The sequence below is a fragment of the Hypanus sabinus genome, chromosome 2 (assembly GCF_030144855.1).
Source record: "Hypanus sabinus isolate sHypSab1 chromosome 2, sHypSab1.hap1, whole genome shotgun sequence".
NCBI classification, from domain to species: Eukaryota; Metazoa; Chordata; class Chondrichthyes; order Myliobatiformes; family Dasyatidae; genus Hypanus; species Hypanus sabinus.
In genome coordinates, this window is record NC_082707.1 from 184,853,754 (window position 1) to 184,879,713 (window position 25,960).

The 25,960-nt window shown below is 57.2% G+C and overlaps 2 protein-coding genes across 6 annotated transcripts in view; both read left to right on the forward strand.

Annotated features, from left to right (window-relative positions):
- Positions 1–23,918, forward strand: part of nrde2 (NRDE-2, necessary for RNA interference, domain containing) — a 109,630-nt gene extending 85,712 nt beyond the window's left edge. For all 3 annotated transcript variants that reach the window (XM_059961201.1, XM_059961209.1, XM_059961216.1), the window contains one exon: positions 23,381–23,918. In XM_059961201.1, the coding sequence (XP_059817184.1) occupies positions 23,381–23,506 (126 nt within the window). In that variant the 3' untranslated portion in view covers positions 23,507–23,918. The remainder of the gene's footprint in view (positions 1–23,380) is intronic.
- A 1,534-nt stretch (positions 23,919–25,452) lies between these two features.
- The window catches only part of LOC132388812 (epithelial cell adhesion molecule-like), a 30,386-nt gene continuing 29,878 nt past the window's right edge, over positions 25,453–25,960 (forward strand). The window contains exon 1 of one of the 3 annotated variants that reach the window (XM_059961250.1): positions 25,453–25,881. In XM_059961250.1, coding sequence (XP_059817233.1) covers positions 25,791–25,881 — 91 coding nt within the window. In that variant the 5' untranslated portion in view covers positions 25,453–25,790. The remainder of the gene's footprint in view (positions 25,882–25,960) is intronic. The other 2 variants (XM_059961237.1, XM_059961244.1) reach the window with 2 other exon arrangements.

The window sequence follows — 25,960 nt, forward strand, 5'->3', positions numbered from 1 at the left end:
AGGGACCTGACACTTTCCTGACCCTGGGCAACGTCTGCAGTTTGCACCAGGGACCTGACGCTTTCCTGACCCTGGGCAACGTCTGCAGTTTGCACCAGGGACCTGACACTTTCCCGACCCTGGTCAACGTCTGCCTCACTGCACCAGGGACCTGACACTTTCCTGACCCTGGGCAACATCTGCCTCACTGCACCAGGGACCTGACACTTTCCTGACCCTGGGCAACATCTGCCTCACTGCACCAGGGACCTGACACTTTCCTGACCCTGGGCAACGTCTGTGGTTTGCACCAGGGACCTGACACTTCCCCGACCCTGGGCAACGTCTGCGGTTTGCACCAGAGACCTGACACTTTCCTGACCCTGGGTAACGTCTGCCTCACTGCACCTGGGACCTGACACTTCCCCGACCCTGGGCAACGTCTGCCTCACTGCACCAGAGACCTGACACTTTCCTGACCCTGGGCAACGTCTGCCTCACTGTACCAGGGACCTGACACTTTCCTGACCCTGGGCAACGTCTGCCTCACTGCACCTGGGACCTGACACATTCCCCGACCCTGGGCAACGTCTGCCTCACTGCACCAGGGACCTGACACTTTCCCGACCCTGGGCAACGTCTGTGGTTTGCACCAGAGACCTGACACATTCCTGACCCTGGGCAACGTCTGTGGTTTGCACCAGGGACCTGACACTTTCCAGACCCTGGGCAACGTCTGTGGTTTGCGCCAGGGACCTGACACTTTCCCGACCCTGGGCAACGTCTGCCTCACTGTACCAGGGACCTGACACTTTCCTGACCCTGGGCAACGTCTGCAGTTTGCACCAGGGACCTGACACTTTCCTGACCCTGGGCAACGTCTGCAGTTTGCACCAGGGACCTGACACTTTCCCGACCCTGGGCAACGTCTGCCTCACTGCACCAGGGACCTGACACTTTCCTGACCCTGGGCAACGTCTGCCTCACTGCACCAGGGACCTGACACTTTCCCGATCCTGGGCAACGTCTGTGGTTTGCACCAGGGACCTGACACTTCCCCGACCCTGGGCAACGTCTGCGGTTTGCACCAGAGACCTGACACTTTCCTGACCCTGGGTAACGTCTGCCTAACTGCACCTGGGACCTGACACTTCCCCGACCCTGGGCAACGTCTGCCTCACTGCACCAGAGACCTGACACTTTCCTGACCCTGGGCAACGTCTGCCTCACTGTACCAGGGACCTGACACTTTCCTGACCCTGGGCAACGTCTGCCTCACTGTACCAGGGACCTGACACTTCCCTGACCCTGGGCAACGTCTGCCTCACTGTACCAGGGACCTGACACTTTCCTGACCCTGGGCAACGTCTGTGGTTTGCACCAGGGACCTGACACTTCCCCGACCCTGGGCAACGTCTGCCTCACTGTACCAGGGACCTGACACTTTCCCGACCCTGGGCAACGTCTGTGGTTTGCACCAGAGACCTGACACTTTCCCGACCCTGGGCAACGTCTGCCTCACTGTACCAGGGACCTGACACTTTCCCGACCCTGGGCAACGTCTGTGGTTTGCACCAGGGACCTGACACTTCCCCGACCCTGGGCAACGTCTGTGGTTTGCACCAGAGACCTGACACATTCCTGACCCTGGGCAATGTCTGTGGTTTGCACCAGGGACCTGACACTTCCCCGACCCTGGGCAACGTCTGTGGTTTGCACCAGGGACCTGACACTTTCCTGACCCTGGGCAATGTCTGCCTCACTGCACCAGGGACCTGACACTTTCCCGACCCTGGGCAACGTCTGTGGTTTGCACCAGAGACCTGACACATTCCTGACCCTGGGCAACGTCTGTGGTTTGCACCAGGGACCTGACACTTCCCCGACCCTGGGCAACGTCTGTGGTTTGCACCAGGGACCTGACACTTTCCCGACCCTGGGCAACGTCTGTGGTTTGCGCCAGTGACCTGACACTTTCCTGACCCTGGGCAACGTCTGCCTCACTGTACCAGGGACCTGACACTTTCCTGACCCTGGGCAACGTCTGCAGTTTGCACCAGGGACCTGACACTTTCCTGACCCTGGGCAACGTCTGCAGTTTGCACCAGGGACCTGACACTTTCCCGACCCTGGGCAACGTCTGCAGTTTGCACCAGGGACCTGACACTTTCCTGACCCTGGGCAACGTCTGCCTCACTGCACCAGGGACCTGACACTTTCCTGACCCTGGGCAACGTCTGCCTCACTGCACCAGGGACCTGTCACTTTCCTGACACTGGGCAACGTCTGCCTCACTGCACCAGGGACCTGACACTTTCCTGATCCTGGGCAATGTCTGCCTCACTGCACCAGAGACATGACACTTTCCTGACCCTGGGCAACGTCTGTGGTTTGCACCAGGGACCTGACACTTTCCTGACCCTGGGCAACGTCTGCCTCACTGCACCAGGGACCTGACACTTTCCTGACCCTGGGCAATGTCTGCCTCACTGCACCAGGGACCTGACACTTTCCTGACCCTGGGCAACGTCTGCAGTTTGCACCAGGGACCTGACACTTTCCCGACCCTGGGCAACATCTGTGGTTTGCACCAGAGACCTGACACTTTCCTGACCCTGGGCAACGTCTGCCTCACTGCACCAGAGACATGACACTTTCCTGACTCTGGGCAACGTCTGCCTCACTGCACCAGGGACCTGACACTTTCCTGACCCTGGGCAACGTCTGTGGTTTGCACCAGGGACCTGACACTTCCCCGACCCTGGGCAATGTCTGTGGTTTGCACCAGGGACCTGACACTTTCCTGACCCTGGGCAACGTCTGCCTCACTGCACCAGGGACCTGACACTTTCCTGACCCTGGGCAACGTCTGCCTCACTGCACCAGGGACCTGACTCTTTCCTGACTCTGGGCAACGTCTGCCTCACTGCACCAGGGACCTGACACTTTCCTGACCCTGGGCAACGTCTGTGGTTTGCACCAGGGACCTGACACTTTCCCGACCCTGGGCAACATCTGTGGTTTGCACCAGGGACCTGACACTTTCCTGACCCTGAGCAACATCTGCCTCACTGCACCAGGGACCTGACACTTTCCTGACCCTGGGCAACGTCTGTGGTTTGCACCAGGGACCTGACACTTTCCTGACCCTGGGCAACGTCTGCCTCACTGCACCAGGGACCTGACACTTTCCCGACCCTGGGCAACGTCTGCCTCACTGCACCAGGGACCTGACACTTTCCCGACCCTGGGCAATGTCTGCCTCACTGCACCAGGGACCTGACACTTTCCTGACCCTGGGCAACGTCTGCCTCACTGCACCAGGGACCTGACACTTCCCTGACCCTGGGCAATGTCTGCCTCACTGCACCAGAGACATGACACTTTCCTGACTCTGGGCAACGTCTGTGGTTTGCACCAGGGACCCGACACTTCCCCGACCCTGGGCAACGTCTACCTCACTGCACCAGGGTCCTGACACTTCCCCGACCCTGGGCAACGTCTGCGGTTTGCACCAGAAACCTGACACTTTCCTGACCCTGGGCAACGTCTGCCTCACTGCACCAGGGACCTGACACTTTCCCGACCCTGGGCAATGTCTGCCTCACTGCACCAGAGACCTGACACTTTCCTGACCCTGGGCAATGTCTGCCTCACTGCACCAGAGACCTGACACTTTCCTGACCCTGGGCAACGTCTGCCTCACTGCAGCAGGGACCTGACACTTTCTCCACCCTGGGCAACGTCTGCGGTTTGCACCAGAAACCTGACACTTTCCTGACCCTGGGCAACGTCTGCCTCACTGCACCAGAGACCTGACACTTTCCCGACCCTGGGCAATGTCTGCCTCACTGCACCAGAGACCTGACACTTTCCCGACCCTGGGCAACGTCTGCCTCACTGTACCAGGGACCTGACACTTTCCCGACCCTGGGCAACGTCTGCCTCACTGCACCAGGGACCTGACACTTTCCTGACCCTGGGCAACGTCTGCCTCACTGCACCAGGGACCTGACACTTTCCCGACCCTGGGCAACGTCTGTGGTTTGCACCAGGGACCTGACACTTCCCCGACCCTGGGCAACGTCTGTGGTTTGCACCAGGGACCTGACACTTCCCCGACCCTGGGCAACGTCTGTGGTTTGCACCAGGGACCTGACACTTTCTCAACCCTGGGCAACGTCTGCCTCACTGCACCAGGGACCCGACACTTTACGGACCCTGGGCAACGTCAGTGGTTTGCACCAGAGACCTGACACTTCCCCGACCCTGGGCAACGTCTGTGGTTTGCACCAGGGACCTGACACTTCCCCGACCCTGGGCAACGTCTGTGGTTTGCACCAGGGACCTGACTCTTTCCTGACCCTGGGCAACGTCTGCCTCACTGCACCAGGGACCTGACACTTTACGGACCCTGGGCAACGTCTGCCTCACTGCACCAGTGACCTGACTCTTTCCTGACCCTGGGCAATGTCTGCGGTTTGCACCAGGGACCTGACACTTTCCTGACACTGGGCAACGTCTGCCTCACTGCACCAGGAACCAGACACTTTCCTGACCATGGGCAATGTCTGCCTCACTGCACCAGGGACCTGACACTTCCGCGACCCTGGGCAACGTCTGTGGTTTGCACCAGGGACCTGACACATTCCCCGACCCTGGGCAACGTCTGTGGTTTGGACCAGGGACCTGACACTTTCCTGATCCTGGGCAATGTCTGCCTCACTGCACCAGAGACATGACACTTTCCTGACCCTGGGCAACGTCTGTGGTTTGCACCAGGGACCTGACACTTTCCTGACCCTGGGCAACGTCTGCCTCACTGCACCAGGGACCTGACACTTTCCTGACCCTGGGCAATGTCTGCCTCACTGCACCAGGGACCTGACACTTTCCTGACCCTGGGCAACGTCTGCAGTTTGCACCAGGGACCTGACACTTTCCCGACCCTGGGCAACATCTGTGGTTTGCACCAGAGACCTGACACTTTCCTGACCCTGGGCAACGTCTGCCTCACTGCACCAGAGACATGACACTTTCCTGACTCTGGGCAACGTCTGCCTCACTGCACCAGGGACCTGACACTTTCCTGACCCTGGGCAACGTCTGTGGTTTGCACCAGGGACCTGACACTTCCCCGACCCTGGGCAATGTCTGTGGTTTGCACCAGGGACCTGACACTTTCCTGACCCTGGGCAACGTCTGCCTCACTGCACCAGGGACCTGACACTTTCCTGACCCTGGGCAACGTCTGCCTCACTGCACCAGGGACCTGACTCTTTCCTGACTCTGGGCAACGTCTGCCTCACTGCACCAGGGACCTGACACTTTCCTGACCCTGGGCAACGTCTGTGGTTTGCACCAGGGACCTGACACTTTCCCGACCCTGGGCAACATCTGTGGTTTGCACCAGGGACCTGACACTTTCCTGACCCTGAGCAACATCTGCCTCACTGCACCAGGGACCTGACACTTTCCTGACCCTGGGCAACGTCTGTGGTTTGCACCAGGGACCTGACACTTTCCTGACCCTGGGCAACGTCTGCCTCACTGCACCAGGGACCTGACACTTTCCCGACCCTGGGCAACGTCTGCCTCACTGCACCAGGGACCTGACACTTTCCCGACCCTGGGCAATGTCTGCCTCACTGCACCAGGGACCTGACACTTTCCTGACCCTGGGCAACGTCTGCCTCACTGCACCAGGGACCTGACACTTCCCTGACCCTGGGCAATGTCTGCCTCACTGCACCAGAGACATGACACTTTCCTGACTCTGGGCAACGTCTGTGGTTTGCACCAGGGACCCGACACTTCCCCGACCCTGGGCAACGTCTACCTCACTGCACCAGGGTCCTGACACTTCCCCGACCCTGGGCAACGTCTGCGGTTTGCACCAGAAACCTGACACTTTCCTGACCCTGGGCAACGTCTGCCTCACTGCACCAGGGACCTGACACTTTCCCGACCCTGGGCAATGTCTGCCTCACTGCACCAGAGACCTGACACTTTCCTGACCCTGGGCAATGTCTGCCTCACTGCACCAGAGACCTGACACTTTCCTGACCCTGGGCAACGTCTGCCTCACTGCAGCAGGGACCTGACACTTTCTCCACCCTGGGCAACGTCTGCGGTTTGCACCAGAAACCTGACACTTTCCGGACCCTGGGCAACGTCTGCCTCACTGCACCAGAGACCTGACACTTTCCCGACCCTGGGCAATGTCTGCCTCACTGCACCAGAGACCTGACACTTTCCCGACCCTGGGCAACGTCTGCCTCACTGTACCAGGGACCTGACACTTTCCCGACCCTGGGCAACGTCTGCCTCACTGCACCAGGGACCTGACACTTTCCTGACCCTGGGCAACGTCTGCCTCACTGCACCAGGGACCTGACACTTTCCCGACCCTGGGCAACGTCTGTGGTTTGCACCAGGGACCTGACACTTCCCCGACCCTGGGCAACGTCTGTGGTTTGCACCAGGGACCTGACACTTCCCCGACCCTGGGCAACGTCTGTGGTTTGCACCAGGGACCTGACACTTTCTCAACCCTGGGCAACGTCTGCCTCACTGCACCAGGGACCCGACACTTTACGGACCCTGGGCAACGTCAGTGGTTTGCACCAGAGACCTGACACTTCCCCGACCCTGGGCAACGTCTGTGGTTTGCACCAGGGACCTGACACTTCCCCGACCCTGGGCAACGTCTGTGGTTTGCACCAGGGACCTGACTCTTTCCTGACCCTGGGCAACGTCTGCCTCACTGCACCAGGGACCTGACACTTTACGGACCCTGGGCAACGTCTGCCTCACTGCACCAGTGACCTGACTCTTTCCTGACCCTGGGCAATGTCTGCGGTTTGCACCAGGGACCTGACACTTTCCTGACACTGGGCAACGTCTGCCTCACTGCACCAGGAACCAGACACTTTCCTGACCATGGGCAATGTCTGCCTCACTGCACCAGGGACCTGACACTTTCCTGACCCTGGGCAACGTCTGCAGTTTGCACCAGGGACCTGACACTTTCCCGACCCTGGGCAACATCTGTGGTTTGCACCAGAGACCTGACACTTTCCTGACCCTGGGCAACGTCTGCCTCACTGCACCAGAGACATGACACTTTCCTGACTCTGGGCAACGTCTGCCTCACTGCACCAGGGACCTGACACTTTCCTGACCCTGGGCAACGTCTGTGGTTTGCACCAGGGACCTGACACTTCCCCGACCCTGGGCAATGTCTGTGGTTTGCACCAGGGACCTGACACTTTCCTGACCCTGGGCAACGTCTGCCTCACTGCACCAGGGACCTGACACTTTCCTGACCCTGGGCAACGTCTGCCTCACTGCACCAGGGACCTGACTCTTTCCTGACTCTGGGCAACGTCTGCCTCACTGCACCAGGGACCTGACACTTTCCTGACCCTGGGCAACGTCTGTGGTTTGCACCAGGGACCTGACACTTTCCCGACCCTGGGCAACATCTGTGGTTTGCACCAGGGACCTGACACTTTCCTGACCCTGAGCAACATCTGCCTCACTGCACCAGGGACCTGACACTTTCCTGACCCTGGGCAACGTCTGTGGTTTGCACCAGGGACCTGACACTTTCCTGACCCTGGGCAACGTCTGCCTCACTGCACCAGGGACCTGACACTTTCCCGACCCTGGGCAACGTCTGCCTCACTGCACCAGGGACCTGACACTTTCCCGACCCTGGGCAATGTCTGCCTCACTGCACCAGGGACCTGACACTTTCCTGACCCTGGGCAACGTCTGCCTCACTGCACCAGGGACCTGACACTTCCCTGACCCTGGGCAATGTCTGCCTCACTGCACCAGAGACATGACACTTTCCTGACTCTGGGCAACGTCTGTGGTTTGCACCAGGGACCCGACACTTCCCCGACCCTGGGCAACGTCTACCTCACTGCACCAGGGTCCTGACACTTCCCCGACCCTGGGCAACGTCTGCGGTTTGCACCAGAAACCTGACACTTTCCTGACCCTGGGCAACGTCTGCCTCACTGCACCAGGGACCTGACACTTTCCCGACCCTGGGCAATGTCTGCCTCACTGCACCAGAGACCTGACACTTTCCTGACCCTGGGCAATGTCTGCCTCACTGCACCAGAGACCTGACACTTTCCTGACCCTGGGCAACGTCTGCCTCACTGCAGCAGGGACCTGACACTTTCTCCACCCTGGGCAACGTCTGCGGTTTGCACCAGAAACCTGACACTTTCCTGACCCTGGGCAACGTCTGCCTCACTGCACCAGAGACCTGACACTTTCCCGACCCTGGGCAATGTCTGCCTCACTGCACCAGAGACCTGACACTTTCCCGACCCTGGGCAACGTCTGCCTCACTGTACCAGGGACCTGACACTTTCCCGACCCTGGGCAACGTCTGCCTCACTGCACCAGGGACCTGACACTTTCCTGACCCTGGGCAACGTCTGCCTCACTGCACCAGGGACCTGACACTTTCCCGACCCTGGGCAACGTCTGTGGTTTGCACCAGGGACCTGACACTTCCCCGACCCTGGGCAACGTCTGTGGTTTGCACCAGGGACCTGACACTTCCCCGACCCTGGGCAACGTCTGTGGTTTGCACCAGGGACCTGACACTTTCTCAACCCTGGGCAACGTCTGCCTCACTGCACCAGGGACCCGACACTTTACGGACCCTGGGCAACGTCAGTGGTTTGCACCAGAGACCTGACACTTCCCCGACCCTGGGCAACGTCTGTGGTTTGCACCAGGGACCTGACACTTCCCCGACCCTGGGCAACGTCTGTGGTTTGCACCAGGGACCTGACTCTTTCCTGACCCTGGGCAACGTCTGCCTCACTGCACCAGGGACCTGACACTTTACGGACCCTGGGCAACGTCTGCCTCACTGCACCAGTGACCTGACTCTTTCCTGACCCTGGGCAATGTCTGCGGTTTGCACCAGGGACCTGACACTTTCCTGACACTGGGCAACGTCTGCCTCACTGCACCAGGAACCAGACACTTTCCTGACCATGGGCAATGTCTGCCTCACTGCACCAGGGACCTGACACTTCCGCGACCCTGGGCAACGTCTGTGGTTTGCACCAGGGACCTGACACATTCCCCGACCCTGGGCAACGTCTGTGGTTTGGACCAGGGACCTGACACTTCCCCGACCCTGGGCAACGTCTGTGGTTTGCACCAGGGACCTGACACTTTCCTGACTCTGGGCAACGTCTGCCTCACTGCACCAGGGACCTGACAGTTTCCTGACCCTGGGCAATGTCTGCCTCACTGCACCAGGGACCTGACACTTTCCTGACCCTGGGCAACGTCTGCAGTTTGCACCAGGGACCTGACACTTTCCCGACCCTGGGCAACATCTGTGGTTTGCACCAGAGACCTGACACTTTCCTGACCCTGGGCGACGTCTGTGGTTTGCACCAGGGACCTGACACTTCCCCGACCCTGGGCAATGTCTGTGGTTTGCACCAGGGACCTGACACTTTCCTGACCCTGGGCAACGTCTGCCTCACTGCACCAGGGACCTGACACTTTCCTGACCCTGGGCAACGTCTGCCTCACTGCACCAGGGACCTGACTCTTTCCTGACTCTGGGCAACGTCTGCCTCACTGCACCAGGGACCTGACACTTTCCTGACCCTGGGCAACGTCTGTGGTTTGCACCAGGGACCTGACACTTTCCCGACCCTGGGCAACATCTGTGGTTTGCACCAGGGACCTGACACTTTCCTGACCCTGAGCAACATCTGCCTCACTGCACCAGGGACCTGACACTTTCCTGACCCTGGGCAACGTCTGTGGTTTGCACCAGGGACCTGACACTTTCCTGACCCTGTGCAACGTCTGCCTCACTGCACCAGGGACCTGACACTTTCCCGACCCTGGGCAACGTCTGCCTCACTGCACCAGGGACCTGACACTTTCCCGACCCTGGGCAACGTCTGCCTCACTGCACCAGTGACCTGACACTTTCCTGACCCTGGGCAACGTCTGCCTCACTGCACCAGGGACCTGACACTTCCCTGACCCTGGGCAATGTCTGCCTCACTGCACCAGAGACATGACACTTTCCTGACTCTGGGCAACGTCTGTGGTTTGCACCAGGGACCCGACACTTCCCCGACCCTGGGCAACGTCTGCCTCACTGCACCAGGGTCCTGACACTTCCCCGACCCTGGGCAACGTCTGCGGTTTGCACCAGAAACCTGACACTTTCCTGACCCTGGGCAACGTCTGCCTCACTGCACCAGGGACCTGACAGTTTCCCGACCCTGGGCAATGTCTGCCTCACTGCACCAGAGACCTGACACTTTCCTGACCCTGGGCAATGTCTGCCTCACTGCACCAGAGACCTGACACTTTCCTGACCCTGGGCAACGTCTGCCTCACTGCAGCAGGGACCTGACACTTTCTCCACCCTGGGCAACGTCTGCGGTTTGCACCAGAAACCTGACACTTTCCTGACCCTGGGCAACGTCTGCCTCACTGCACCAGAGACCTGACACTTTCCCGACCCTGGGCAATGTCTGCCTCACTGCACCAGAGACCTGACACTTTCCCGACCCTGGGCAACGTCTGCCTCACTGTACCAGGGACCTGACACTTTCCCGACCCTGGGCAACGTCTGCCTCACTGCACCAGGGACCTGACACTTTCCTGACCCTGGGCAACATCTGCCTCACTGCACCAGGGACCTGACACTTTCCCGACCCTGGGCAACGTCTGTGGTTTGCACCAGGGACCTGACACTTCCCCGACCCTGGGCAACGTCTGTGGTTTGCACCAGGGACCTGACACTTTCTCAACCCTGGGCAACGTCTGCCTCACTGCACCAGGGACCCGACACTTTACGGACCCTGGGCAACGTCAGTGGTTTGCACCAGAGACCTGACACTTCCCCGACCCTGGGCAACGTCTGTGGTTTGTACCAGGGACCTGACACTTCCCCGACCCTGGGCAACGTCTGTGGTTTGCACCAGGGACCTGACTCTTTCCTGACCCTGGGCAACGTCTGCCTCACTGCACCAGGGACCTGACACTTTACGGACCCTGGGCAACGTCTGCCTCACTGCACCAGGGACCTGACTCTTTCCTGACCCTGGGCAATGTCTGCGGTTTGCACCAGGGACCTGACACTTTCCTGACACTGGGCAACGTCTGCCTCACTGCACCAGGAACCTGACACTTTCATGACCCTGGGCAATGTCTGCCTCACTGCACCAGGGACCTGACACTTCCGCGACCCTGGGCAACGTCTGTGGTTTGCACCAGGGACCTGACACATTCCCCGACCCTGGGCAACGTCTGTGGTTTGGACCAGGGACCTGACACTTCCCCGACCCTGGGCAACGTCTGTGGTTTGCACCAGGGACCTGACACTTTCCTGACTCTGGGCAACGTCTGCCTCACTGCACCAGGGACCTGACACTTTCCTGACCCTGGGCAACGTCTGCGGTTTGCACCAGGGACCTGACACTTTCCTGACCCTGGGCAACGTCTGCCTCACTGCACCAGAGACCTGACACTTTCCCGACCCTGGGCAACGTCTGCCTCACTGCACCAGAGACCTGACACTTTCCTGACCCTGGGCAACATCTGCCTCACTGTACCAGGGACCTGACACTTTCCCGACCCTGGGCAACGTCTGCCTCACTGTACCAGGGACCTGACACTTTCCCGACCCTGGGCAACGTCTGTGGTTTGCACCAGAGACCTGACACATTCCTGACCCTGGGCAACGTCTGTGGTTTGCACCAGGGACCTGACACTTCCCCAACCCTGGGCAACGTCTGTGGTTTGCACCAGGGACCTGACACTTTCCTGACCCTGGGCAATGTCTGCCTCACTGCACCAGGGACCTGACACTTTCCTGACCCTGGGCAACGTCTGCCTCACTGCACCAGAGACCTGCCACTTTCCTGACCCTGGGCAGCATCTGTGGTTTGCACCAGGGACCTGACACTTTCCTGACCCTGGGTAACGTCTGCCTCACTGCACCAGGGACCTGACACTTTCCCGACCCTGGGCAACGTCTGTGGTTTGCACCAGGGAACTGACTCTTTCCTGACCCTGGGCAACGTCTGCCTCACTGCACCAGGGACCTGACACTTTCCTGACCCTGGGCAACGTCTGTGGTTTGCACCAGGGACCTGACACTTTCCTGACCCTGGGCAATGTCTGTGGTTTGCACCAGGGACCTGACACTTTCCTGACCCTGGGCAACGTCTGCCTCACTGCACCAGGGACCTGACACTTTCCCGACCCTGGGCAGCATCTGTGGTTTGCACCAGGGACCTGACACTTTACGGACCCTGGGCAACATCTGCCTCACTGCACCAGGGACCTGACACTTTCCCGACCCTGGGCAACGTCTGTGGTTTGCACCAGGGACCTGACACTTCCCCGACCCTGAGCAACGTCTGTGGTTTGCACCAGGGAACTGACTCTTTCCTGACCCTGGGTAACGTCTGCCTCACTGCACCAGGGACCTGACACTTCCCCGACCCTGAGCAACGTCTGTGGTTTGCACCAGGGAACTGACTCTTTCCTGACCCTGGGCAACGTCTGCCTCACTGCACCAGGGACCTGACACTTTCCTGACCCTGGGCAACGTCTGCCTCACTGCACCAGGGACCTGACACTTTCCTGACCCTGGGCAACGTCTGCCTCACTGCACCAGGGACCTGACACTTTCCTGACCCTGGGCAATGTCTGCGGTTTGCACCAGGGACCTGACACTTTCCCGACCCTGGGCAACGTCTGCCTCACTGCACCAGGGACCTGACACTTTCCCGACCCTGGGCAACGTCTGCGGTTTGCACCAGGGACCTGACACTTTCCTGACACTGGGCAATGTCTGCCTCACTGCACCAGGGACCTGACACTTCCCCGACCCTGGGCAACGTCTGTGGTTTGCACCAGGGACCTGACACATTCCCCGACCCTGGGCAACGTCTGTGGTTTGGACCAGGGACCTGACACTTCCCCGACCCTGGGCAACGTCTGTGGTTTGCACCAGGGACCTGACACTTTCCTGACTCTGGGCAACGTCTGCCTCACTGCACCAGAGACCTGACACTTTCCTGACCCTGGGCAACGTCTGCCTCACTGCACCAGGGACCTGACACTTTCCTGACCATGGGCAACGTCTGTGGTTTGCACCAGGGACCTGACACATTCCCCGACCCTGGGCAACGTCTGCCTCACTGCACCAGGGACCTGACACTTTCCTGACCCTGGGCAACGTCTGCCTCACTGCACCAGGGACCTGACACTTTCCTGACCCTGGGCAATGTCTGTGGTTTGCACCAGGGACCTGACACTTTCCCGACCCTGGGCAACGTCTGCCTCACTGCACCAGGGACCTGACACTTTCCCGACCCTGGGCAACGTCTGTGGTTTGCACCAGAGACCTGACACATTCCTGACCCTGGGCAAAGTCTGTGGTTTGCACCAGGGACCTGACACTTTCCAGACCCTGGGCAACGTCTGTGGTTTGCGCCAGGGACCTGACACTTTCCCGACCCTGGGCAACGTCTGCCTCACTGCACCAGGGACCTGACACTTTCCTGACCCTGGGCAACGTCTGCAGTTTGCACCAGGGACCTGACACTTACCCGACCCTGGGCAACGTCTGCCTCACTGCACCAGGGACCTGACACTTTCCTGACCCTGGGCAACATCTGCCTCACTGCACCAGGGACCTGACACTTTCCTGACCCTGGGCAACGTCTGCCTCACTGCACCAGGGACCTGACACTTTCCTGACCCTGGGCAACGTCTGCCTCACTGCACCAGGGACCTGACACTTTCCCGATCCTGGGCAACGTCTGTGGTTTGCACCAGGGACCTGACACTTCCCCGACCCTGAGCAACGTCTGTGGTTTGCACCGGGGAACTGACTCTTTCCTGACCCTGGGCAACGTCTGCCTCACTGCACCAGGGACCTGACACTTTCCTGACCCTGGGCAACGTCTGTGGTTTGCACCAGGGACCTGACACTTCCCCGACCCTGGGCAACGTCTGCCTCACTGTACCAGGGACCTGACACTTTCCCGACCCTGGGCAACGTCTGTGGTTTGCACCAGAGACCTGACACTTTCCCGACCCTGGGCAACGTCTGCCTCACTGTACCAGGGACCTGACACTTTCCCGAACCTGGGCAACGTCTGTGGTTTGCACCAGGGACCTGACACTTCCCCGACCCTGGGCAACGTCTGTGGTTTGCACCAGAGACCTGACACATTCCTGACCCTGGGCAATGTCTGTGGTTTGCACCAGGGACCTGACACTTCCCCGACCCTGGGCAACGTCTGTGGTTTGCACCAGGGACCTGACACTTTCCTGACCCTGGGCAATGTCTGCCTCACTGCACCAGGGACCTGACACTTTCCCGACCCTGGGCAACGTCTGTGGTTTGCACCAGAGACCTGACACATTCCTGACCCTGGGCAAAGTCTGTGGTTTGCACCAGGGACCTGACACTTCCCCGACCCTGGGCAACGTCTGTGGTTTGCACCAGGGACCTGACACTTTCCTGACTCTGGGCAACGTCTGCCTCACTGCACCAGGGACCTGACACTTTCCTGACCCTGGGCAACGTCTGCGGTTTGCACCAGAGACCTGACACTTTCCTGACCCTGGGCAACGTCTGCCTCACTGCACCAGAGACCTGACACTTTCCTGACCCTGGGCAACGTCTGCGTTTTGCACCAGGGACCTGACACTTTCCTGACCCTGGGCAACGTCTGCCTCACTGCACCAGAGACCTGACACTTTCCGGACCCTGGGCAACGTCTGCCTCACTGCAGCAGGGACCTGACACTTTCCTGACCCTGGGCAACGTCTGCCTCACTGCACCAGAGACCTGACACTTTCCTGACCCTGGGCAACGTCTGCCTCACTGCACCAGAGACCTGACACTTTCCTGACCCTGGGCAACGTCTGTGGTTTGCACCAGGGACCTGACACTTCCCCGAGCCTGGGCAACGTCTGCCTCACTGCACCAGAGACCTGACACTTTCCTGACCCTGGGCAACGTCTGCCTCACTGCAGCCGGAACCTGACACTTTCCCGACCCTGGGCAACGTCTGCCTCACTGCACCAGAGACCTGACACTTTCCTGACCCTGGGCAACGTCTGCCTCACTGCACCAGAGACCTGACACTTTCCTGACCCTGGGCAACGTCTGTGGTTTGCACCAGGGACCTGACACTTCCCCGACCCTGGGCAACGTCTGCCTCACTGTACCAGGGACCTGACACTTTCCCGACCCTGGGCAACGTCTGTGGTTTGCACCAGAGACCTGACACTTTCCCGACCCTGGGCAACGTCTGCCTCACTGCACCAGAGACCTGACACTTTCCTGACCCTGGGCAACATCTGCCTCACTGTACCAGGGACCTGACACTTTCCTGACCCTGGGCAACATCTGCCTCACTGTACCAGGGACCTGACACTTTCCCGACCCTGGGCAACGTCTGCCTCACTGCACCAGGGACCTGACACTTTCCCGACCCTGGGCAACGTCTGCCTCACTGCACCAGAGACCTGACACTTTCCTGACCCAGGGCAACGTCTGCGGTTTGCACCAGGGACCTGACACTTTCCTGACCCTGGGCAACGTCTGCCTCACTGCACCAGAGACCTGACACTTTCCGGACCCTGGGCAACGTCTGCCTCACTGCAGCAGGGACCTGACACTTTCCTGACCCTGGGCAACGTCTGCCTCACTGCACCAGAGACCTGACACTTTCCTGACCCTGGGCAACGTCTGTGGTTTGCACCAGGGACCTGACACTTCCCCGACCCTGGGCAACGTCTGCCTCACTGCACCAGAGACCTGACACTTTCCTGACCCTGGGCAACGTCTGCCTCACTGCAGCCGGGACCTGACACTTTCCCGACCCTGGGCAACGTCTGCCTCACTGCACCAGAGACCTGACACTTTCCTGACCCTGGGCAACGTCTGCCTCACTGCACCAGAGACCTGACACTTTCCTGACCCTGGGCAACGTCTGTGGTTTGCACCAGGGACCTGACACTTCCCCGACCCTGGGCAACGTCTGCCTCACTGTACCAGGGACCTGACACTTTCCCGACCCTGGGCAACGTCTGTGGTTTGCACCAGAGACCTGACACTTTCCCGACCCTGGGCAACGTCTGCCTCACTGCACCAGAGACCTGACACTTTCCTGACCCTGGGCAACATCTGCCTCACTGTACCAGGGACCTGACACTTTCCTGACCCTGGGCAACATCTGCCTCACTGTACCAGGGACCTGACACTTTCCTGACCCTGGGCAACGTCTGCCTCACTGTACCAGGGACCTGACACTTTCCCGACCCTGGGCAACGTCTGTGGTTTGCACCAGAGACCTGACACATTCCTGACCCTGGGCAACGTCTGTGGTTTGCACCAGGGACCTGACACTTCCCCAACCCTGGGCAACGTCTGTGGTTTGCACCAGGGACCTGACACTTTCCTGACCCTGGGCAATGTCTGCCTCACTGCACCAGGGACCTGCCACTTTCCTGACCCTGGGCAGCATCTGTGGTTTGCACCAGGGACCTGACACTTTCCTGACCCTGGGTAACGTCTGCCTCACTGCACCAGGGACCTGACACTTTCCCGACCCTGGGCAACGTCTGTGGTTTGCACCAGGGACCTGACACTTTCATGACCCTGGGCAATGTCTGTGGTTTGCACCAGGGACCTGACACTTTCCTGACCCTGGGCAACGTCTGCCTCACTGCACCAGGGACCTGACACTTTCCCGACCCTGGGCAGCATCTGTGGTTTGCACCAGGGACCTGACACTTTACGGACCCTGGGCAACGTCTGCCTCACTGCACCAGGGACCTGACACTTTCCCGACCCTGGGCAACGTCTGTGGTTTGCACCAGGGACCTGACACTTCCCCGACCCTGAGCAACGTCTGTGGTTTGCACCAGGGAACTGACTCTTTCCTGACCCTGGGCAACGTCTGCCTCACTGCACCAGGGACCTGACACTTCCCCGACCCTGAGCAACGTCTGTGGTTTGCACCAGGGAACTGACTCTTTCCTGACCCTGGGCAACGTCTGCCTCACTGCACCAGGGACCTGACACTTTCCTGACCCTGGGCAACGTCTGCCTCACTGCACCAGGGACCTGACACTTTCCCGACCCTGGGCAACGTCTGCGGTTTGCACCAGGGACCTGACACTTTCCTGACCCTGGGCAATGTCTGCCTCACTGCACCAGGGACCTGACACTTCCCCGACCCTGGGCAACGTCTGTGGTTTGCACCAGGGACCTGACACATTCCCCGACCCTGGGCAACGTCTGTGGTTTGCACCAGGGAACTGACTCTTTCCTGACCCTGGGCAACGTCTGCCTCACTGCACCAGGGACCTGACACTTTCCTGACCCTGGGCAACGTCTGCCTCACTGCACCAGGGACCTGACACTTTCCCGACCCTGGGCAACGTCTGCGGTTTGCACCAGGGACCTGACACTTTCCTGACCCTGGGCAATGTCTGCCTCACTGCACCAGGGACCTGACACTTCCCCGACCCTGGGCAACGTCTGTGGTTTGCACCAGGGACCTGACACATTCCCCGACCCTGGGCAACGTCTGTGGTTTGGACCAGGGACCTGACACTTCCCCGACCCTGGGCAACGTCTGTGGTTTGCACCAGGGACCTGACACTTTCCTGACTCTGGGCAACGTCTGCCTCACTGCACCAGGGACCTGACACTTTCCTGACCCTGGGCAATGTCTGTGGTTTGCACCAGGGACCTGACACTTTCCCGACCCTGGGCAACGTCTGCCTCACTGCACCAGGGACCTGACACTTTCCCGACCCTGGGCAACGTCTGTGGTTTGCACCAGAGACCTGACACATTCCTGACCCTGGGCAACGTCTGTGGTTTGCACCAGGGACCTGACACTTTCCAGACCCTGGGCAACGTCTGTGGTTTGCGCCAGGGACCTGACACTTTCCCGACCCTGGGCAACGTCTGCCTGACTGTACCAGGGACCTGACACTTTCCTGACCCTGGGCAACGTCTGCAGTTTGCACCAGGGACCTGACACTTTCCTGACCCTGGGCAACGTCTGCAGTTTGCACCAGGGACCTGACACTTTCCCGACCCTGGTCAACGTCTGCCTCACTGCACCAGGGACCTGACACTTTCCTGACCCTGGGCAACATCTGCCTCACTGCACCAGGGACCTGACACTTTCCTGACCCTGGGCAACATCTGCCTCACTGCACCAGGGACCTGACACTTTCCTGACCCTGGGCAACGTCTGTGGTTTGCACCAGGGACCTGACACTTCCCCGACCCTGGGCAACGTCTGCGGTTTGCACCAGAGACCTGACACTTTCCTGACCCTGGGTAACGTCTGCCTCACTGCACCTGGGACCTGACACTTCCCCGACCCTGGGCAACGTCTGCCTCACTGCACCAGAGACCTGACACTTTCCTGACCCTGGGCAACGTCTGCCTCACTGTACCAGGGACCTGACACTTTCCTGACCCTGGGCAACGTCTGCCTCACTGCACCTGGGACCTGACACATTCCCCGACCCTGGGCAACGTCTGCCTCACTGCACCAGGGACCTGACACTTTCCCGACCCTGGGCAACGTCTGTGGTTTGCACCAGAGACCTGACACATTCCTGACCCTGGGCAACGTCTGTGGTTTGCACCAGGGACCTGACACTTTCCAGACCCTGGGCAACGTCTGTGGTTTGCGCCAGGGACCTGACACTTTCCCGACCCTGGGCAACGTCTGCCTCACTGTACCAGGGACCTGACACTTTCCTGACCCTGGGCAACGTCTGCAGTTTGCACCAGGGACCTGACACTTTCCTGACCCTGGGCAACGTCTGCAGTTTGCACCAGGGACCTGACACTTTCCCGACCCTGGGCAACGTCTGCCTCACTGCACCAGGGACCTGACACTTTCCTGACCCTGGGCAACGTCTGCCTCACTGCACCAGGGACCTGACACTTTCCCGATCCTGGGCATCGTCTGTGGTTTGCACCAGGGACCTGACACTTCCCCGACCCTGGGCAACGTCTGCGGTTTGCACCAGAGACCTGACACTTTCCTGACCCTGGGTAACGTCTGCCTAACTGCACCTGGGACCTGACACTTCCCCGACCCTGGGCAACGTCTGCCTCACTGCACCAGAGACCTGACACTTTCCTGACCCTGGGCAACGTCTGCCTCACTGTACCAGGGACCTGACACTTTCCTGACCCTGGGCAACGTCTGCCTCACTGTACCAGGGACCTGACACTTCCCTGACCCTGGGCAACGTCTGCCTCACTGTACCAGGGACCTGACACTTTCCTGACCCTGGGCAACGTCTGTGGTTTGCACCAGGGACCTGACACTTCCCCGACCCTGGGCAACGTCTGCCTCACTGTACCAGGGACCTGACACTTTCCCGACCCTGGGCAACGTCTGTGGTTTGCACCAGAGACCTGACACTTTCCCGACCCTGGGCAACGTCTGCCTCACTGTACCAGGGACCTGACACTTTCCCGACCCTGGGCAACGTCTGTGGTTTGCACCAGGGACCTGACACTTCCCCGACCCTGGGCAACGTCTGTGGTTTGCACCAGAGACCTGACACATTCCTGACCCTGGGCAATGTCTGTGGTTTGCACCAGGGACCTGACACTTCCCCGACCCTGGGCAACGTCTGTGGTTTGCACCAGGGACCTGACACTTTCCTGACCCTGGGCAATGTCTGCCTCACTGCACCAGGGACCTGACACTTTCCCGACCCTGGGCAACGTCTGTGGTTTGCACCAGAGACCTGACACATTCCTGACCCTGGGCAACGTCTGTGGTTTGCACCAGGGACCTGACACTTCCCCGACCCTGGGCAACGTCTGTGGTTTGCACCAGGGACCTGACACTTTCCCGACCCTGGGCAACGTCTGTGGTTTGCGCCAGTGACCTGACACTTTCCTGACCCTGGGCAACGTCTGCCTCACTGTACCAGGGACCTGACACTTTCCTGACCCTGGGCAACGTCTGCAGTTTGCACCAGGGACCTGACACTTTCCTGACCCTGGGCAACGTCTGCAGTTTGCACCAGGGACCTGACACTTTCCCGACCCTGGGCAACGTCTGCAGTTTGCACCAGGGACCTGACACTTTCCTGACCCTGGGCAACGTCTGCCTCACTGCACCAGGGACCTGACACTTTCCTGACCCTGGGCAACGTCTGCCTCACTGCACCAGGGACCTGTCACTTTCCTGACACTGGGCAACGTCTGCCTCACTGCACCAGGGACCTGACACTTTCCTGATCCTGGGCAATGTCTGCCTCACTGCACCAGATACCTGACTCTTTCTCGACCCTGGGCAACGTCTGCCTCACTGCACCAGGGACCTGACACTTTCCCAACCTTGGGCAACGTCTGCCTCACTGCACCAGGGACCTGACACTTCCCCGACCCTGGGCAACGTCTGCCTCACTGCACCAGGGACCTGACACTTCTCCGACCCTGGGCAACGTCTGCCTCACTGCATCAGGGACCTGACACTTTCCCGACCCTGGGCTACGTCTGCGGTTTGCTCCATTTTCCCTCCTTTACTCTTAACCATCTTTCCAATCAAACACCTTTTGATCACTGCCTTAAAAATAGCCAATGACATTGCCTGCACAGCTGTTTGTAGCAATGAATTTAGCAGATTCACCACCCTCTGACTGCAGGAATTGCACATCATCTCCGTTCTGCAGCACAGCTGTTTGTAGCAATGAATTTAGCAGATTCACCACCCTCTGGCTGAAGGAATTGTACATCATCTCCGTTCTGTACGGATATCCCATTATCCCTTTAAATGGTATTGTGCCATTGGATCCTGGAGTCACCACACGATGTGACATCCTTCACCATCTGGGACATGCCCTCGTCATGTTACTACCAACAGGCAGGAGGTACAGGAGCCTGAAGACCTACAGTCAATGTTTTAAGTATAGCTTCCTCCTTCTGTTCGTATTTCCAAACAGTCCTCGCTATTCTTCTTTTGCACTACTGATTTATTTTTGTAACTTTTAATACGTTAGGACTTTATTCCATGGAGCATAGGGCAATGAGGGGAGCTTTGACAGAGATGTACAATATTGTGTGGCGTATAAGTAGGGTAAATGCAAGCAGGCTTTTTCCACTGAGGTTGGGTGGGACTAGAACTAGAGATCATAGGTTAAAGGTGAAAGGTGAATTATTTAAAGAGGAACTTCTTCACTAGGGGTGGTGAGAGTGTGGAACGAGCTGCCAGTGGAAGTGGTGGATGTGGATTCAATTAGAAACATAGAAAACCTACAGCACAATACAGGCCCTTCAGCCCACAAAGCTGTGCCAAACATGTCCTTACCTTAGAACTACCTAGGCTTACCAATAGCCAACTATTTTTCTAACTTCCATGTAGCTATCCAGGAGTCTCTTAAAAGACCCTGTTGTTTTCGCCTCCACCACCTCTGCTGGCGGCAGCCCATTCCACACACTCACCACTCTCTGTAAAAAAAAACTTACCCCTGACATCTCCTCTGTACCTACTTTGAAGCAGCTTAAAATTATGCACTCGCGTGCTAGCCATTTCAGCCCTGGGAAGAAGCCCCTGACTATCCTCACAATCAATGCCTCTCATCATCTTATACACCTCTATCAGGTCACCTCTCATCCTCCGTCGCTCCAAGGAGAAAAGGCCGAGTTCACTCAACCTATTCTCATAAGGCATGCTCCCCAATCCAGGCAACATCCTTGTAATTCTCCTCTGCACCCTTTCTATGGTTTTCACATCCTTCCTGTAGTGAGGCAACCAGAACTGAGCACAGTACTCCAAGTGGGGTCTGACCAGGGTCCTATATAGCTGCCGTTATAATATTTAAGAGAAGTTTGGAAAGGTACATGGCTGTGAGGGGAATGGAGGGTTATGGTCCAGATGCAGCTCAATGGAACAGGCAGAATTACAATTTGGCATGGAGTAGATGGGCCAAGGGGCCTGTTTCTGTGCTGTAGTGCTTCTTGGACTATTGAGGTAATGAGGTAGTGTTCATAGACGATTCAGAAATCTGAAGGCAGAGAGGGAGAATCTGCTCCTGAATAGTAGTGTCTAGTTCTCCAGCCTCCTGTCCCTCATCCCCGATGGTAGCAATGAGAAGAGGGCATGTCCTGAGTAGCGAGGGTCCTTAATGATGGATTCCACCTTCTTGAGGCAGCACTTTTGAGGATGTCCTTGATGATTTGGAGGGTCGTGCACATGATGGAGCAGGCAGTGTCTACAACCTCTCTTGGTCTTGTGCCCTGGAGCCTCCATACCAGAGGTGATGCAGTCGGGCAGGATGCTTCTTATGGTACATCTCTAGAAATATTTGGTGGCATATCAAATCTCCTCAAACTTGTCATTAAGGAAGGCTACCAGCATGCCTTCTTTATAATTGTGTCAATGTGTTGAACCCAGAATAGACCCTCTTAGATGTTGATGCTCAAAGCTTTTCACTGTTTTCACTGCTCACCCCTCAGTGAGGACTGGTGTGTGACTGACATTTTCCCAGGGCAGAATGGCTAATGCAAGGGGTGTAATTTTGAGGTGATTGGAGGAAGGTATAAGGGGGATGTCAGGGGTAAGCTTTTTACCCAGAGAGTGGTGGATCCATTGAATGCCCTGTCAGGGTGGTGATAGAGGCACATACATTAGGGATATTTAAGAAACTCTTAGACAGGCACAAGGATGATAAGGATAAGCCATTCTTAAATGGAGGCTATATAGGAGAGAATGATTAGATTGATCTTTCAAGTAGGTTAAATGGTCAGCACAACATTGTGGGCCAAAGGGCCTGTACTGTGCTGTTCCATTTTACGTTCTGCATTCTCCAGACGACTTCTTGTGTTCCATGCTCTGTTCTTTGGTCTTACTGGCGTTGTGAGCGAGGTTATTGTTGTGCCACAGGAGATGCATCAGTCCACTCTGATCTTCCGTCAGTAGGCCCAGGACACCCCTTGAAGGAAAAGGGACAGAGAGGGTGGCACTGTTAGTAGGGCAGCAAACACACAGTTCCAGTGACCCCGAGTTTGATCCTGACCATGGCTGCTGTCTGTGTGAAGTTTGCACGTTCTCCCTGTGACTGTGTGGGTTCCCCTGGGTGCTCCAATTTCCTCACACATCCCAAAGATGTGCAGGTTGGTAGATTAATTGGTCTCGAGTGTGTGGGTAGGTGGTAGAACCTGGGGGCGGGAATCGATGGGAATTGGGAAAGTTAATGGGATTGCTCTGAGAGCTGGCAGAGACTTGCTGGGCCAAATTTCCATTTCCCGTGTTGTAAGGAAATCTCGGAATCACTAAGCACCAATCTCCTTCCTCAGGTCCTGTATCTGGACGCAGTCAGACTGTTACCAGAGCAGCTTCAAGAAATCATCGACTTGATGACCGAGAAGGAAATCCGGATCCGGGTTCCCCTGGAGGAGCTGGAGATTCTCATCGAAGATTAATCGGGAACAAGCTGCGTTCCTCTGGCTTCCTTCATTGTCCCTGTGACACCTCCAAACCCTGGGGGGGCAAAGTTTCAGAAGTGGAGATAGATGGCTTCTCCGCTCACAGCCCCATCAGAGGGCAGTACTGCCTTGGCTGAGTGCCAAGCTGTAGCCAAGACTACTGTTAATGGCAGAGGGTTTACTCACAGAAATGCTTCTCCCTCCCAGCACTCTGAGAAATAAATGGATCATCTCCAGCGTTGGTGATGCAGGCTGAGGGAAGAAGGCCGACAGCATCCCCATAAACTTCCCAGCTGTGCCAAGGAATCTTTAATATCCAGCAAACAGACAGCCCATCATCTCATTCAAAGGGTGTATTATCAGATTGTTCATTTGTAAGATTGTTTAATAAATATTTATTTTGTATTAACTGCTATTATCTGCTTGTGTGTTAAGTATTAAACTTTCCCCACAAAGTGCCCGACATCACAAATAGTTCACTCTGCTTGTGGGTGTGCTGGAAGTCAGCGAGTTTGAAAAAGGAAGCCTTGTTTCCATTTACATGGTTGCTTAACCCCCGTATGTCCCACATAACTTGATCCATGCAGTAGCTACACCAGTGTGCCAAGAACAAGCCCTTTATCCCTTTCCTGTGTGCTCTCTGACAGCCAGTACCTTTACCTTCCCTCCTCATCAGAATCGAGTTTATCATTACTGACAGGGCGTGAAATTTGTTGTTTTGCAGCAGCAGTAAGCGGAAGGCAAAAAATAAAGACGACTAACAGTGTGGTATTCAAGGGTTTAGGAACCATTCAGAAATCTGATAGTGGAAGGGAAGAAGTTGTTGAGTGTGGGTCTTCGCTCCAGTACCTTCTCCCTAATGGCAGTGATGAGAAGGGGGCCTGTCCCGCATGCTGAGGGTCTTTAATGTTTGATTCTGTCTTGTTGAGGAACCGCTTCTTGAAGATTTCCTCAATGGTGGGGAGGGTTGTGTCCAGGGTGGAGCTGGCTGAGTCTATAGCTTTTTGCAGACTTGAGCATTGGAGCCTCCCTACCAGGTGGTGATGCAACAGTCAAATTCTCTCAAGATCCAAGATTGTTTAATGTCATTTCCAGTACACAAGCGTAAAGGAGAATGAAATAATTGTCACTCTGGATCCGATGCAACATAAAAAAAGCCAGTAAGATAGGCCTGGTGGTGTGGGACGTCAAGCTTCCGTGCCTCCTGCTCTATGGCAGCTATGAGAAGATGGCATTGCCCAGATGGTAGGGATCTTTGGTAATGGATGCTGCCTTCTTGAGGCAAAACCTCCTCTAGGTGCTGCTGACGGTGGGGAGGAACGTGCCTCTGATGTATTGGGCTGAGTCCCTGCTCTGCAGCTTCATGCATTTCTGAACATTCAGATTGCTGTAGCAGACCGTGATGCCACCAGTCAGGACAGGTATAAGACCCTAAGACAAAGGAGCAGGATTGGGCCATTCATCCATCCAATCTGCTCTGCCAGTTGATCATGGCTGATTTATTTTCCCTCTCAACCCCATTCTCTTGCCTTCTCCTTGTAACCTTTGATGTTCTTACTAAATCAAGAACTTATGAAACTCCATTTTAAATATACCCAATGACTTGCCCTCCACCGCCGACTGTTGCAATTAATTCCATTGATTCACCATCTTCTGGCTGTCAAAATTCCTGCTCGTCTCTGTTCTAAAGGGATGTACTTCCATTCTGAGGCTCTGCCTGCTGCTCCTTCACTCCCGCGCTATGGAAAACATTCTCGTCACGTCCACTCTAGGCGTTTCAATATTCGACAGGTTTCAGTGAGATCTCCCCCACTCCATTCTTATAAACTCCAGCAAGTACAGAGCAGAGTCATCAAACGGTCATCATACTTTAACCCTTCCATTCCTGGGATTGCTTTCATAAACCTCCTCTGGACTTTCTCCAGTGCCAGCTCGTCTTTTCTTAGGTATTGTACCCTAGACGGCTGACGATTGCTGCAAGTGTGATCTGAGCGAGGGCTTAGAACACCCCAGTACATCTGTAGAAGTGTTTTCAGAGTGTTTGAACCTCCTTAACCTTCTATCAAAGTAAAGGTGCTGTCGGTGCCAGCCCGTGCCTGCTCCCAGTTTTTGATATTGTTCATGCCTTGCAGGTGTAACAACAAACCGGGGCTGTTAAACTTAAACCAGCTGAGTTTATCTGGCTGACTTAACCTTCCCCCAGAGCTGAAGGCACTCTGTTCACTAGCTCCTCAGACTCCGTGAGGAGGCATCGAGGCTTGCCATTTCTACCACAGCCCCAATGCAAGAGGCACAGAACATGGGCAGAGATAGCTGCCTGCTTCTCGTGGCAGTGTTGATGGGTCATCTCTGCACTAATTCTGCTATACCAGGTAAGCCCATTGTGGTTTTATCTCTACCGCGGTTTGCGGCTCCATTGTTGATAGAGGGTAATGCAAAACTCATCTGTGC